This window comes from Homalodisca vitripennis, chromosome 3 (assembly GCF_021130785.1).
Source record: "Homalodisca vitripennis isolate AUS2020 chromosome 3, UT_GWSS_2.1, whole genome shotgun sequence".
Lineage (NCBI taxonomy): Eukaryota > Metazoa > Arthropoda > Insecta > Hemiptera > Cicadellidae > Homalodisca > Homalodisca vitripennis.
In genome coordinates, this window is record NC_060209.1 from 196,120,532 (window position 1) to 196,137,567 (window position 17,036).

The window sequence follows — 17,036 nt, forward strand, 5'->3', positions numbered from 1 at the left end:
TTCCAATTGAAAATTATGATATGGGGCATTGCCTATTACAATCACACTTCTAGATTCTAAATTTGGTAAGAGTTTCTCAGTTACTCATTTCATAACATAATTCCATGTACACTAACTCTACAACGTGCACTTAACAAAAATAAAACACTAATTATTATAACTACAGATTATACATACATGTTTACTATACACTCACCAACCAACCACATAGAACTGACCAGAGGACCATAGTATATAGCGATTGTTACTGCAGAAACAAGATAGTGACTAAAAAGGAGGAAACAGTAGTGAGCCTTTTTCTTATTATTGGTTCATTCTAGAGGTACTATGACTCCTCATTGGTTTATTATAAATCTCTAAACTGTTGATACATTAGGTTTCCTTGTTAGTTCATTTTTCAGAATTGGCAACCAAAGTGGCATAATTTTGGTTGACTGGATAGTCTGCCAATATAATATATAGATTTTCCCTGCTAAAAGAAAATTATGTTGCCGATGTATGTTGGCCTCATCCCAATTCATTTAAAGGTATTCAGACCAACAATGTGCAAATTTTGACTTTTCTGTCAGCCCCTCATGTTTTCTTTTTTTAATTTTATTATTATGTTTAATGGTTTTTTTTGTCTCGTCTATGTGTTTCCTAATGCAATTACATTGTATACAGTAAACACAGTTTTTGGAATCCTGTTTGCCTTTTTTTGGTTTTTTTATAAGACTACCTACTTCAATTCTCTGATTAAAAAAAAAAAATCCCAGCACATAAGGGATTGACATAAATACAAATATATCTCGATTTTGATTTACTGACTTAGGAATTGTTCTTCTGGTTCGTTTACACTTGTACACTCGTTGAGGGTATCAAGTCGGGTCTATGATCCGATTAAACTTTCTTAAATTCCTCTTTTAATTCATCTTTATCTTAGCTTAAGATCCAGATGTACAAGTAGTCTACTCCTTCTTTGACAGATTTTTGATGGTTCAATTGATATTTAAGTATTTTTGGTTCAATTAATGTTTAAATATTTTCTTGTGTGTGTTTTATTTTGTAAAATCCTAGTCTTAAAGACATCCCTATCTCTTGATACACACACACACATCCAGGAAAGGAAGCTTATTTTGGACTTCCACTTTCATTGTGAGGCAGATGAAAGGAGGAATACTATTAACGTGATTCAAAAACACATTTAGTTAGTGTCTCCATGAGAAAAAACAACAAAGGTATCATCCAAATATGTCCATCAGATCTTCACGTTGAATCAAGCTAAAGCCAAGGGTTCCTGCTCAAATTCCTCTAATAAATACATTTGCGAAAATGGAGACACTGGAGAACCCATTGCTATCCCCTCATTTTGATGGAATAGAAAATGATGTATAGTATGGTCTGTTTGGAGCTGAGGTATTTAAATTAAGCTTTATAAAAGTACATTACTGGGTACCCCGAAACACTGTGCCACTACAGTAAGCTTATGTTTGGTACTTGTAGTGTTAATGTTATAGTTGTAAGAAATGAATTCTGTATTGTTGTATTGTATCGTATTTTTGCTGTATTCCCAATTTATCATGATTTCTGTTTATTCCGGTCCCAATTAATCCGGACAAACAAGGTTGTACTTCACTCTGTGCTGCTTTAATTTCACTGTAGAATTACAACACCTAACAAATCCTTAACTCTTTCAACTTGCACTTTGTGGATCTCAAATCATTGATCATATCAGAAAAATAGGTAATTATGGTAATGAGAGACATGTGAAAGACTTCCTCGAGTTTGGTGTCTGTACAGTTGTACAACTGTCTAGTCCATGCAACAATTCAACTAATAACTGTTGGAAAATAAACAGTCCAAATATGAGTTCTGTGCTTGTGGAGCCAAAAGCTAACTGATATTGTAAGGGTTTAGAGGTAAGATATACATATTGCACACGTTTGTAATTAATTATGAAATAGACTGATTTCCAGTGATCAAATTACATATTACTTCGTTGGTAGTAAGTTACTAACAAACGCAAAATATTTAATTAGTAGCTTCAAGCTGGTTTAAAAACAATGGTTTCCATAAAAATGTATATAAAACTCAAAATATCCTGTTCAGTTTAAGAAAATCTGTAAACTCTCAAATCAATCTATCTAATCATGCTAAATTGTTGGGATTCTTTATTGACAGAAATTTGAATTGGGATGCCCATATTAATTATTTTTCAACTAAGTTGTCTAGAGTAGCGACAATTATGACGGGCCCTCAACCGTTCTGTGGTGTTCCAGGGTTTGAATTCTCTAGGGTTGTCTCGAAATGGATTCGCGCGGAGCATGAGAGAAGGTGGAGGTTGCATCCGGGTTTGAGAATGAGTAGAATGGTATTACAGTCACCTTCCTCCAGGGTGGCTTCGGACCTTCTCTCATTAAACAGATCAATGTCTTCTAAGGTTATTGGTCTCATTACGGGGCATGGTCACCTGAGGAAGCATCTTCACAGAGTCGGCATCCTTCAGGAGGATCCGCTCTGTGGAAGGTGTAATGAGCAGGAGGAGACTGCTGAGCACCTGCTCTTTGATTGCTCTGCAATAGCAAGAGAGAGCGGTATGCCATCTTTGGTAGTTTGGACAGGGGTGGTGAATTTTCCCAGGAGGACTTGATAGGTTGTTTTTGGCGGTTTGTGGAACTGCTGAAGTTGTAGACTGGTGGGCCTCATGGTGTGTTTCTGGGGTGCTCAAAAAGCCCTTGAGGCTTAAGTGCATGGCAGTAGGCCGCCCCAAGGGGAAAAAAAAATTTATCCTTACATTCTGTGTTAATACGAATTATTTTGCCTTTTTGCAATCCATCGTAAGATATGGACTAGTAGTGTGGGGCAATGTAAGTGAGACTAATAACATTCTTATCCTTTAAAAAAGTCTATAAGAATTATTACTAACTCACAGCCACTTGAACATTGTAAACCTCTTTTTACTATTTGTAAAATTCAGACCATAATAAATCTGTATCTCTTTGATCATATGAAATATATCGTTCAAAATCCACAATTCCTCAATACCAGGAATAAAAATGCTGCATCTATTAATTTTAATAGATTGAGCAAAACTCTTGAAAGCCATTCTGTTATTGTACAATACAAAAATATTTTTGAGTAAATATTACTTATGGCCATTATATAACCCATTTTATGCACTGGACGAGTTCTTCCGATAAAAAAAAATTTTATTTTAAATTCCCTAATGCCACTGGCTGTATTTGAGTATTGTAGTTTATATGTTTGCATAACATAAGATATAGACAATCTAAGATTTATAACTGACTTGGCTATGTTTTTAATGAAAGCTGTAATGAGACTTTATTTTATGGCAATAAAAAATGTTGGTTGATTAATTGATAGGCTACAACAATTTTCGTTTTTGTTTCAGCCATGAAGAAGTACAAACCGACAGATGCCACAACAAACCCATCTCTCATGTTGGCAGCGGCATCTCTGCCTCAATACAAACATCTAATTGAGAAGGCTGTGGACTATGGAAAGAAAAATGGAAAGTAAGTGGTATAGTAAGTTAGACTATGTAAGCTAAAAAAAATTTGTTTCCCACATTTTCAAAAATTTTAAATTTTCTTATAGCATAATAAATTAAATTAATTTGTTTTATAGAAGGTATAGCCTAATTTCTCCGTCTACAGCTGCGTTTCCACTGGCAAGGATAAACAATTTTTATTGTGAGACGCAAATCTGAAAATTCTAAGTTAAAAAAAATCATTAACTTCTAGCTAATTTGATTTAATATCACTTTAGATAAATTTATTTAGTTTAACCCTTGTAGATTTTCTACGATGGATTTTAGAATTTTAATTTATACCTGAGAGAGGAGAGAAAATTTCATATGAAAGTAACTGACTACTGCTAATTTAAAATTGTGATATTTTTATGCATATTTAACCCGTGCCTTTGCACGCAATTTTTAGAATCGAGATCATTAGTCTATTTAGTAAAAGCACATATAATGTAATATGATGGAGTTGTATGATAATTTTCAGTTGCAAGTGGTATACATCAGGTACATATTATTTCAGTGTGCATAGTCAATATTATCAGAGGTTAAGGTAATTACAATTGATTCTTCTCATCAGGTTTTGCTTGTGGAAGAGCATTTCTGTTTTGAATGAGTTATATTTCTCTATGATAGAGGTGAGGTTGCCTTTTTGCCCCAATTAAGAAAATATATATACCTACATAGGACTAAGAAGCCTACTTCATTAAAAAAGTGTGTATTTCCAGCTGACTAAAATTACTTCTGATCTAATGTATTAATGGTGCCACAATTAAGTTTGCCTTATTGTCCCAATCAAAACATGTAGTATCGAAACCTATTTCAGTCTAAAATACCAAATTCTGTTATAAGGTATTTTCAGTGTCATTATAGAGTTTAAACGAATGGGATTTAGAAGTCTACTTTGATCATAAAGCGTTTACTTCTGGTGTAATGTAAGAGTATGTTGTAACATTTGAGTTTGCGTTATTGCCACGATCAATGGCAAGATAATATTATTATACACATGTAGGTCTTCGAAACCTACATCTGTCAAAAAGCATCTTTTTCTAGCTCTTATAATTTACTGATCTAAGATATTTCCAGTCCCCAGGAGGGTTAACTTCTAGCTGATTTGTAACTTCCAGTTGAACCTACACTGAGTATAGAAAAAACCGATGTGCCAAGATATTGGGGTGCAAGAGTAGATCGATAGGTTGAGTCTACTGTAGAGGATGACTTTTGGAGTTGATGAGCCTCCCTAAGTGTTATAAGGGTATGCTACCTCTGACCGCTTTGACTGGAAATGCAAACCAAGATACCCAACTTTCCTTCGGCATTGCTGCCTCCCGTTCTTCCAAGGTACCATGACTGAAGAGTAAGACGATCAATATTTTCACAGATAGTCAGGCAGCACTGACGGTGCTGGACTCTTGTGTCTTTAAATCCAATTGTCTGGGATTGCTATCAAGTCGTTTCTTCCCTTGTCAGAATCAACAATATGACTGTTGGGTTCCTGGTCATAAGGGGATCCCTGGGAATGAAAGAGCTGATGCCCTGGCCAAACGGGGCTCAGCGTCAATTATGACGGGCCCTCAACCGTTCTGCGGTATTCCAAGGTGTGAATCCTTTCTCGAAATGGGTTCGTGCGGAGCATGAGAGAAGGTGGAGGTTGCATCCGGGCATGAGAATGACCAGAATGGTACTACAGTCGCCTTCCTCCAGATTGGCGTCTGACCTTTTCTCACTAAGTTGATCAATGTCTTCTCAGGTTATAGGTTTGATCACAGGACATGGTCACCTGAGGAAGCATTCTCAGGAGGATCCGCTGTGTAGAATGTGTGATGAGCAGGATGAAACTGCCGAACACTTGCTCTTTGATTGTCCTACAATAGCAAGGGAGCGGTATGCCATCTTTGGACAAGGGTGGTGAATTTCCCTGGGTGAATCATAGACTGGTGGGCCTCATGGTGTGCTTCCGGGGTGAGCAAAAGGCCCTTGAGGCTTAAGTGCATGGCAGTAGACCGCCCCATGGAAGAAGAAGAGGTATAGTATCCGCCATGCACTCCTCAACAGGCGGATACTATAAGCATTCAAACTATTGCCTCAATTATTTTCTGGCCTTATCTACCAATTCATTAATAGAGTAAAGTGCTTTTTTTGTAAGATACTCCTTAATTTGTATTTCAAATTTGTTATAATTAGTTTCTTTTTTTATTTCCTCAGGTAAATAGTTTAGAAATCTTTTCCTCATATAATGTTTTCATTTCATAAAATGTCAAATTGTGTTTGTCAGTGATGATTTTGTTACGTGTATTATTGTCATGCCGAGCTATTTGAGATTGAGCAAAATTTATTTTTACGAATTTTATTACTTCTGTCAGATACAAGCTATATATGCTAGGGATTTTAAGCTCACAGAATAAATGTTTTACTGAATCATGTCTCTGTAGATTTAGTATAACTCTAATTCCTTTATTTTGCTTTTTTAATATTTTATCTAAATTTTGTTTTGACGTTGCACCATATATACACCATAAACATGCATAAATATCTTAAAAACAAGCAAAAATTCCCAAATAACAGATGTTAGATGTTTAAATGTACAGTTAAGAATATTTAAACAGATGCCTGCTATAAAGGTGTTGTCTCCATGTTAAACTCCAAAAGAAATGTCAAGACTTTGAGCTCTTATATGTTCGTTATTAAGGGGAATATAAAAAAAGAACCAAGAATAAAAAAGTTTTAAAATTACAGGGTGTTCCATAACACCATCATGCCTCTTAAATCAAGGAAAGGTTCTTCATTTGAAGTTTGTTGTCAGGTTTATTGTTTCGAAGATCACAATGGTGGCCCATTATGAAAGCCACCTTGTATAATTTTCTAGATCAATGTTAATTACATTATAATACCAATGCAGTGCATTGGAAGTTGTGTGAAAGTCTACTACAGGAAGCTGTGTTAGTCGATGGGTTAACATACCTGTGATGTGTTGGGTGATCAAGTAACTAATAAACAATAAGTAGAAATGTTACTGCACAGTTTAGTTATTAACTTATATTGTTATGATTAGATAATGGTAAGGTTATGAGATAAGAATGTGCAATTTAAGTTCTCTTCAATATGATAACAAGTAATCGCATAGCTGATCTGTTTTCCGTTGTTTAATTGAACATCATTAAACATTCCGATAGGTTGTTTAATTGCTAAAGAAATATGTTGAACTATAAAGTCAACATACTAGTCATTGTCTAATAACAGCATTTTGCATTGCATAATAGCAGCAGATTGCATTTAGAGGTGAGGGTCAGTGTTTATTACCCTTTGTTTAATTTACAACTTTATTCCATAGTATATTATGTGGAAGGTTTGTGTAGGGGTGAACACTTTTAGGGGTAAAGAAGTAATTTACAAATCATAAAATTATCTTTTATTTTTGTAGTATTAACTCCTCAACAGTTTTATTTTTGTACCTTAAACTATGTTGGTTTGCTGAATTTGTTCTGTTTTTTACTGAGACAGGTTTTTAGTGTTGAGATATATAAATTTTTATGCAAAGAAGTTGTTTTACTTTCTTTTTCAAATTGTTTTCTTATTTATGTATTGTCCACTGTCATTTTCTCTATCCGTGTTTGTGTCATCATCACGCAAACGAAGCTATCGTATATTTCCATGACACAATAAGCACTAGAAATAAAACCATAAATACTCCAGGACGGATGACATGCATCAACACTTGGTAGCTGTCTGCACTGTGCGACTACAGTGAATTTATCAAGGTGCAAACACTCATGACAGAGGACCAAGGAAGTACTGACATTCAGTGGTGGGCGTGTTTGTTTCAAGTCATAATACATGTATCAGTGATAAGGCTCTAAGTTTAAGTATTCGTACATAACCCCTGTGTGTACATGCTCCGTGGTGGAAAGTTAAGGTAACTGTATTGTTCAGGATAAATTGCTACACTGGTGGAAAGTTAAGGAAACTATTCACTGTATTGTTCTGGATAAGTTACTACACCGTGGTGGAAAGTTAAGAAAACTATTCACTGTATTGTTCTTGATAAGTTACTACACCGTGGTGGAAAGTTAAGAAAACTATTCACTGTATTGTTCTGGATAAGTTACTACACCGTGGTGGAAAGTTAAGGAAACTATTCACTGTATTGTTCAGGATAAATTACTACACTGTGGTGGAAAGTTAAGGAAACTATTCACTGTATTGTTCTGGATAAGTTACTACACCGTGGTGGAAAGTTAAGGAAACTATTCACTGTATTATTCAGGATAAGCTACTGTACCATGGTGGATAGGGACACGCGCTGACATAGCAAGATAGAACATATAATATAAAAGAAATATTGTTTGATTTAACCAATTTGACTGTTTCTTGAAGTTTTTTATATTTATCCAAAGCGTCTGTCTTTAATACACAATATGCAACAAAGAAAATAAGATAAGATATTTATTGGTCTTTTTTACTCATAAATGCATTGAAAAGACAATTAAATTCATACGTAGTTCTATATTGTTCATTAATAGTGCTCCAGACAATTTGAGACTAGGCCTAAGTATTATAAGTAATGCAGTGATCAAAGGTGAAATTACAGGCATTAGTGACTAGAATAATAAATAATGTTTAAGGTATAAATACAAAATAAACAATTGAGTAACAGACAAGTACAGTATAACTAGATAAGGAATCTTTTTATTTGATTTTAATTTTAATTTCTTATGAGTAAGTACTTAAAAAAGTATTCAACTATGACTTTGACATGCAAAAGAATTCATCCACATGATAAATGAATTCACGCTAAGAAACATTTAAATTGTAAATTTTCATTTTAAAATTACTTAAATTAAGATTACCAACATGTTTTGAAATTTTTTTGTTAAGTCTTATGTCCATAATTATGTATCCTGACCTTTTATCTTATCTTACTTTTTTTAAGGTTTATTTTGCCCTCATTCTGAGTATTAAAACTATGCACATCACTTCTATGGATATAATCATTCACATTCTTAAAAGTAAATACTAACAGTTGAAAGATATATCAGTTAACAACAGTCATAATTTCTAATTCTACAAAAATTGGCCTACAGTGAGCCTAACCTATCGAGTTTTGAGACTGGCCTAACTACTTTCTTCTGTATTAGTAGTACTTCGCTAATTTTAGAAGAACAACCCCAGTAAATCATACTGTACAATACCACAGACTGAAACAGTGAAGCGGACCTTACATATGCTAAAGGCAGTAAGTGAGTAAGCCAAGATGAAAGAAAGACTGTTCTAGATAGCCTAGTGGTGAGGTGGTCATTGTGCGGAGTCCGTATTAACTTTTGATCTAATAGCTAAATAACTACTTTCTCATCTACAATCTCACAAAATATAAGGAGAGATGTTTTTGGGTCCCATTCCAAAGTTGAATATAAAACAAGCCTCTGGTTTATAAAACAACATAACTCACCAGTTAAAAGTATTTAAATCTTAATTTTCACAGAAACAAAATTCAATGATGCACTTTAGAACACTGTTATGATAATCAGAATATTAAGGTACTGTAACGGAGGACTGCTAGGTTACATGTATTACGCATGACTCAGCTCTGCCAATTGCAGTAATTGCAGCTCTCTATTCTGATCAGCTTTATACGGACACGTACCCGGATAGTGTGTTAGGCCTGTTTGTCCGGTAACATAATTCTAATTTTCATTACAATAAGAAGTTACTAGAGAACTTGTGTCAATAAACTTTTTATCAGCCAAAAAAAAAATTTCAAAAATACAGAAAAATTGGTTTGATGATAAAACATGAAATCAAAATGAGTCCCTTACATATCAGATTTAGAAACAGAAGTGATAAAGGAAGGAATAAATTTGCCGCTTTATGTAACAAAATAAAACTGCAATTATTAATGAATTTGTTTATTTTCATACTAATAAATTATTTCTAAATCTATAAAGATTAAGTTAAATTAAAAGCAGTCAAGCATTTTACCTCTAATACTTACTTATTTGATACTTAAAGTTCCAAAGGAAATATGCCGGACAATGGGCTTCTGATGGTAAATCCCTCAGTAGGATGAAGGTTAAAAAAAACCCCTATAGTTAAAAAAACTTCTACACTGTAAAAACAGTTTTTATTAAAAAAAAGGTTGTAGCTCACTCTCACATTTTTCTTCACAATTTGTCTTTTTAACCCTCCAGCTGGTATGAAATGAATTTTTGTCGCCAAAGTAGACATGTACAGTTATTGAAATTTTAGGCAATTAAGGTCATATAAATGATTTTTATTTGGTATATTCTGGAAAGAGCATTAACTATAGTACTGATTTACTGTTCTTACTTTGATTATTGTCTTCTTTGTTTACCATAAAACATCGTTTCTCTATGGACAGCTGACGTGAACGTAGTACGGGTCAACCACATTGTTGTGAAACTGTTGTGTTTGGGGTTTACGAATCCAATAGTATTTGTGGAGATTGTATTTTATAGTGTTTTAGTGTTGTTATTATCCCTTTTGATCCCGGGAGTTTTCGCATGGGCGTCTGCCCAAGTCCCGGCGTCTGGCGCTCGGGTATCTGCCCCGTCCCGGCCAAGATTTATTGAAAATGTAGTGCTTTGGTAAAAGTTACACAAACTTTTTACTAATCAATGGATTTTTTTGATTCTTTTTTTAATATACTTCTCTAAGACTCTACTACAACATAAACCCACCTAGAATTATAATAAAAATGCACACAACATTTCTTAAAAAAAAAAAATGATACTTACAAAAAAATATTTTTTCAAAATTTTCTGTTTCCATTTGATAATAGAAGGCATAAAATGATATTTCTGGTCAAAAATGAAAGCATTATGTCCTTGTACATATAAACATGAGTTGTATTCCAAATTTTGACTTAGTTATATTCACAAATAACAGATACAGGTTTACAACTAAATAATGCACATTTAGTTCCACAGCCACAACATTACAAAAAACACATGAAAAAATGTGTGTACAGATAAAATTATGTATTGTCACTTGCTAAGTAAACAATTATAACAAAAGAACATGAATAGTTATATTTTAGCTTTCATCAATTGCTTTTATGATGATCTTATTGTTACAAAAAAATGTTTTTTCTGGTGTGTTCACTAACACTTGTGCAGTAGAAAAACACTTTCTGTGTAGTCCTTTTTTACATTTTTTACAAATATAGCTTGATTTCTTCCTCTTGTCACCCAGTCTGGTGCTGGCTGCACTGCAAACAGCAATTTCTTTCCTTTTATTAGGAAGTTAAAAAAAAAATGGGGTAGTATTCCAGCATTGCCTCTACCTTGATTTTCATCATCACTGACATCGGTGTCTGGAATCGGGTGTCTCTGTTCTTTTAAATCAAAACCATTCAGCAGATAAACTGTCAACTAGAGTCACTAAAAATTTTAGTCTAGTCTAGTCATAGGATTGGTGGTATTTTGTTTATACAAAATATATGAATTCAAAATCATCCTGGATAACAAATTGAAACTAAAATTTTTTCCAAAATTTGGTCCGACCTGCGATCACCCATGTATTGGTGTAACATTTGGTCATGGCCATCCACACCGCCCATAAAGTTATTGTACTCTCTTATTATTTTAGGTTTGGTAGTAATGTATATTTTATTTCCTTGTTTTTATTTTATTTTTGTTGTTCCCCAGCTTTATACACAGTTGATAACAACATTACATGTTTTTTGTGTGTTTTCCTTTGTCTAAAACCAAGTAACAGCATTTAATTTTTCCTTTAGTATTTTTCTTTCCCCAATTGTGTAATTTGTTTTTATTTCTTGAGGCACACCCTTCCCTGCTCATTCTAATTGTTCCAGTCAAATGGGTACACTTAGTGTACAAAAGCTTTGGCCAATCTAACAGAAGTAAAAAAATTATCAACAAATATATGAAAAACCCTTTGTATAACATCCAGCTACATCAAGAAGTTTCATAACTACATTGTAGGCCAGGCCTGTTTCCCCTTACATGTTGTCTATCGGTATTTTTGGCTCCTTTATAGACAAAAAAAATGCACACAGTAGTGGGTTACTGCATCACACAGTACCCACAACTTGATACCAAATCTATGGTGCTTTTTAGGGAGATACTGCATCAAGGGGTTTTGGCATTTAGGCTGGCTGCGTGAGGTTGAGTAGTAGAGAGGGCTAAATAGCCCTAACTCCGCCTCTTGAATAAAGGCATATTTCATTTCATTTAGTCTGTATAAATACTCTCATCAATAGAAAGGCACATATTGGGACTAAAATGGTGCTTAGATATCCTATTCATGTGATCTATTAGGGGTTGCACATGGGCACAAGGGTCTCATAATTTAGCTCCTTAGGTTTAGGAAGGTTCCGTGTATCAACCATATGGAAATATGCCAAAAATATCTTTAAAATCTATTCCTGCTCATCATTCTCCCGAACCAACTACAATTCTGACTGTTTAGATTTCCACCAGTAACTTGCATAGGTAGGTTTGTGATTTATACCCATATTTATTAGGATACAAATAAAAGCCTGAATTTCCGCAGTTGTAACTTTGAGCCATGTTTCTCAAGCTATTATTCGGTCCCAAAATTTGAATTGTACTTTCTGACAACTTCTTCAGCATATATATTTGTATATTTTACAAAACATTTCCATCAATGTAACTGTGAAAAACAACCTAAAGTAAGCAATTGATGGGAGGACAATGTTTCAAGCCGGCAACTCTAAGAATGAAATGAATGACTATAACCTGGATCATTTTCTGCAGTAACATCAATCCATCCTTCATCATTTTCTCCACTGGAATCATCAGTTGAATTACCATTAGTATGTCTAGGCCTAGGCCCTAGAAGGTTGTCTAGGTTGCTGATGTATAGTAGTAAGCCTACTCCTTACATTTTCACCATCAATACTACTCTCAGATTCACTTTCCGATCAAATCCTAGGCCTAATTACAATTGGAAGAATGTTTGATGATGGTCCTGGTTGATCTGGATCATATGTGGGATCATTATCCGTGTCATCCACTTCAGAGGAACTACTGTCAACTTTCACTGCCAAAATTATTCAAGAAACTCTTATCACTAGAAAAGTTTTCTTCTTCATTTATCACTCGACTAATCGTATTGTCACTAAGAGGTGAATTTGCCCGTTTCATTGTAAAATAACTACAAAGAATCATAAACTCATTGTAAATAAAGTAACCAATAAACTTCCAAACAATAAGATTAACTACAGCTCTTAACAAACAGACGATACACTCACGACTGATGACAGTGAGAGCAGACAGCACATGGCACCGAGCAGCCACAGCTTTCTAGTTTTAACAAAAAACATTGTTGCCAATTTGAACTAAAAAGTGCCTTTACATACTATAACTTTGTAAATGTGTTCATTGCAAATGTTTTTAATATACATAAGAAGTATTCAACACGATTATATTGTATTAAAAAAAACATTTTTGTGAACTTCCGAAAAGTCGGACGTTGGGATCGAACACGATCTTACAACTCGTCTGAAAAATCGGAATGTTGGGATCAAAAGGATTCAAGCTTTCTTAGGTTATAGTTTTAGTTCAGTATGGGTGAAAACTTTAAGAGACCGATAAAATGATCTTACAGAGCTCGCAGGGCGGGATCTAGTGGCGATGAGTGAAAAATGAAACTTTGTATATATTTTTTATATGTAAATAAGGTAAGATTAAAATTTATTATTATATTTTATTTTTGTTTTTATCTGGCATACTTATATAAGTATAAATGCAGTCTTGAGTTTATGTTTACCCAGGAACAATAATATTTATTTAGAAATCTACACATTTTTTGAAAATAAGGAAATAGCGTGCTTTTTCATACAAAGCCTTGTAACACATACGTTTTGAGGTAAAAGTTACAATAATTATATATTTTTGGAGTCAGGACAAAATTTGGAATAAGTTATACATTTACAGTTTTGATGTAAAGCTTATTGCTAAGCAGTTACACAACGGAATATTTACAAAAATAATGCCCCAAAAAACATTTTTCTTACATTTTGTAAAAAAAAAAAAAAATATGTTTTCATGGAAACAATAAGGTATTGTTATTATAATGCCCTCCATATAGTTGTGAATACATTGACATATAATAGTTTATATTTGGACTTACAGTTATGAAATGTGATACATTATAAGAAACGTCTGCGAGGCTGTTAAAATAGAGCCGTCAGTACCGAGTGACACCATTGCCAGTTCTAGGGTTAATTTAGAGAATTTTAAACATTTTATTGCCAAAGAAGTTTGTTTTTTTTTTTCAAAAGAGTTACTCTATAATAAATTGGAAAATGTGAAACCATAAATTCAAACCTTATTTAATAAATGACTAAAGCTTCAATTACACAATGTAATTAACGAGCAGCTATCTCCCTCTGACCTCAAGGATCTAAGGAAGTGAAGGACATTTTATACGTAATACCGATATTGGTAATCCTAATATTATAAATGTGAAAGTGCCTTTGTTTGTTTGTTTGTTTTGCTTTCATGCGCAAACTATTCAACTGATTGTACTGAAATTTTACATGGACTTTCTTACAGTCCCTGGGATGAATATAGACCTATTCTTATTTTGAAAATCCCTCTGGGCTATGCCCCACTGGTCATTAGAGTAGCGAAAAATCCCATCTTGGTCTCTAAAATCATGAAATAATCATTGAAAGAGCCCGTAAAATGTAATCAACTGTTCATAAACATCACTTTATGACAGCAAACATATGTTTAAAAATAACAGCAAAACCAGCCATTGGTATTCTCAGGACTTCCTAATGGACTTTAGTCAGACAAAACAAAACCTAATAAATGGTATGTTATTCATGGTTGTTGATTCTTGTAATAACTTTTTTTACAATTTAGTGTTGCAAGTTCTAAAAATAACTAGTGAGTGAATGTTTTATCTGCCTTACAATAACTTAAAATGTAACTTAAATTGTGGGGTTTTATAACTCCCAAAATACTCCATTTTGGGGGTCGGGAGTCAAAAGTTTCATACATAAATAAACTCCTCAGTTGGGTTATTAAACATGTCCCATAGTAAATAATGTCATCTCTCTCTCTCTCTATTCATAAGAATGTTAATGGAGGATGGAGGCTTTCAAGATACCCGGTATATTTTCTTGATTGGGAAACAAGGCAAAATCAACTATGGAACAAAAAATACAAAGTAAATTACAATGGCCATAAATGTACATGTTTTGATGTATTTTCTTGATTGTGACAACAAAGCAAACTCAACATTGGTGTCGGAAATATAATTCACTCGAATCAGAAGTGCTCGTACAGGTGCAAATCCTATGAAATTGTGTGAGAATCCACAAACAACTGCTAGTAATCTATAAAGTTCATTACCATTAACTGATGGAATTAGAAATGTCCTGGTACTAGAAAGAAGTCAACATAGCAAGTTATTGACTTGAAATTAAATAACAATACAAATTATTGGGACTCTGGTTGAAAATAAGTGAAACGGAATGCAAACTAGCAAAAAGTATAATGTAATTATTGCAAACTGAATGATTATTCAAATTGGAAAGAATCTATGAAACATTAATATTGTGAGCTAGACATATTTAGAGTAAATGTCAATATACATTTAAAACAGTAACACATGAAAAATATAATGTGAAAGCTGATTCTGTAACCTGGAATACAGACACAGGTTAGGCCTGGAAGACCGTAACTTGGAGTTATATAGGAAGAAAACTATGTATATGGTTTGACATTTTTATTTTGTATGCCCTCTGTCATTAAGAAACATTAGGCAAAAACATCTCTTCTAGCAAAATTTAAAAAAATACCTAATAGCAAAAATACAGTATTAAACATGAGGTAATATTATGTTCCCAACTGCAAATAATATTATTTACATTTTTTAATTAAAATGTTATTTATTCATTGTCACTTGGTGTTTTATTCCTTTTTAATTACAAATATTTGTTAGCTGTAAAATTTGGAATGTTTGTTTCAATTGTATTGCTTTAAAAAAAATGCAATTATTCTATTCAATCAGTATTTTTCTGTTTGTTTACAGTGATAAATAAAGATGTGTGAATTTGAATAGCATATTGCTGCAAGGCATATGAAAAAAGCTATAGAATGTTTCTGTTTGAATGAGATCAAAATGCAACACAGTAGTAATATGTGTGCTGTACAGTACACAAACTATACATAACTGTGACATCACAGATCATAAAATGTGCATTGTTTGTAGATACGGGCAAGACTTATGCCATAATACACCTCAAGCCTGTTACAGCTCTCATGAATGTGACAGTTGTGTACATTACTATGGCTAAACCATATAACTGTGACATCACAGATCATAAAATGTGCATTGTGTGTAGATATGGGCAAGACTTATGCCATAATACACCTCAAGCCTGTTACAGCTCTCGTGAATGTGACAGTTGTGTACATTACTATGGCTAAACCATATAACTGTGACATCACAGATCATAAAATGTGCATTGTTTGTAGATACGGGCAAGACTTATGCCATAATACACCTCAAGCCTGTTACAGCTCTCGTGAATGTGACAGTTGTGTACATTACTATGGCTAAACCATATAACTGTGACATCACAGATCATAAAATGTGCATTGTGTGTAGATACGGGCAAGACTTATGCCATAATACACCTCAAGCCTGTTACAGCTCTCATGAATGTGACAGTTGTGTACATTACTATGGTTAAACCATATAACTGTGACATCACAGATCATAAAATGTGCATTGTGTGTAGATACGGGCAAGACTTATGCCATAATACACCTCAAGCCTGTTACAGCTCTCGTGAATGTGACAGTTGTGTACATTACTATGGCTAAACCATATAACTGTGACATCACAGATCATAAAATGTGCATTGTTTGTAGATACGGGCAAGACTTATGCCATAATACACCTCAAGCCTGTTACAGCTCTCGTGAATGTGACAGTTGTGTACATTACTATGGCTAAACCATATAACTGTGACATCACAGATCATAAAATGTGCATTGTTTGTAGATACGGGCAAGACTTATGCCATAATACACCTCAAGCCTGTTACAGCTCTCGTGAATGTGACAGTTGTGTACATTACTATGGCTAAACCATATACAGACTTAACCCTCAGTCTGGCAAACAACTAGTGGCTAGTAATTTTTAAAATACTTCTCCAATTTGTAGGAAAAGTTGCATTGGTGGGACAAGTGCATTAATGTTTGTGGGAATTATGTTGAAAATAAGAAAAGTCCTGTTTTTGTAGTAGCCATTCGATAACTGAAGAGACAATTGAATTGGTCTAAAGAAAAAAAATTGCACATTTTTACAAAACAGGACTAACTATTTTCAATGTATATGTGGAGTAACTACCAGAAGAAAGACGGTTCCGGGAAGCATCCCTCAAAAATGTTTTAAAATATGCTGAGGTCTCAAAAAATTGATTGCGAATTTACTTCTGAGTGAGGTGTAGGAGATGGGGCCTGAGCCAGGTTGTGGGATAGCCTTCTCC

At 33.8% G+C, this 17,036-nt stretch overlaps 2 protein-coding genes across 4 annotated transcripts in view; one reads left to right on the forward strand and one right to left on the reverse strand.

Annotated features, from left to right (window-relative positions):
- Positions 1 to 17,036, reverse strand: part of LOC124357981 (thymidine phosphorylase-like) — a 51,689-nt gene that overhangs the window by 27,556 nt on the left and 7,097 nt on the right. The window contains exon 1 of one of the 3 annotated variants that reach the window (XM_046810157.1): positions 8,970 to 8,992. The exons of 1 other annotated variant lie outside the window; for it this stretch is intronic. The gene's annotated coding sequence lies outside the window, so the exon portion shown is untranslated. Of the gene's footprint in view, positions 1 to 6,484; positions 6,552 to 8,969; positions 8,993 to 17,036 lie in introns of those variants that run through there. One more of the 3 variants, XM_046810156.1, reaches the window with a different exon arrangement.
- Positions 1 to 17,036, forward strand: part of LOC124357982 (transaldolase) — a 62,827-nt gene that overhangs the window by 8,211 nt on the left and 37,580 nt on the right. Inside the window, exon 2 of the mRNA XM_046810158.1 lies at positions 3,392 to 3,515. Within this exon, the coding sequence (XP_046666114.1) occupies positions 3,392 to 3,515 (124 nt within the window). The remainder of the gene's footprint in view (positions 1 to 3,391; positions 3,516 to 17,036) is intronic.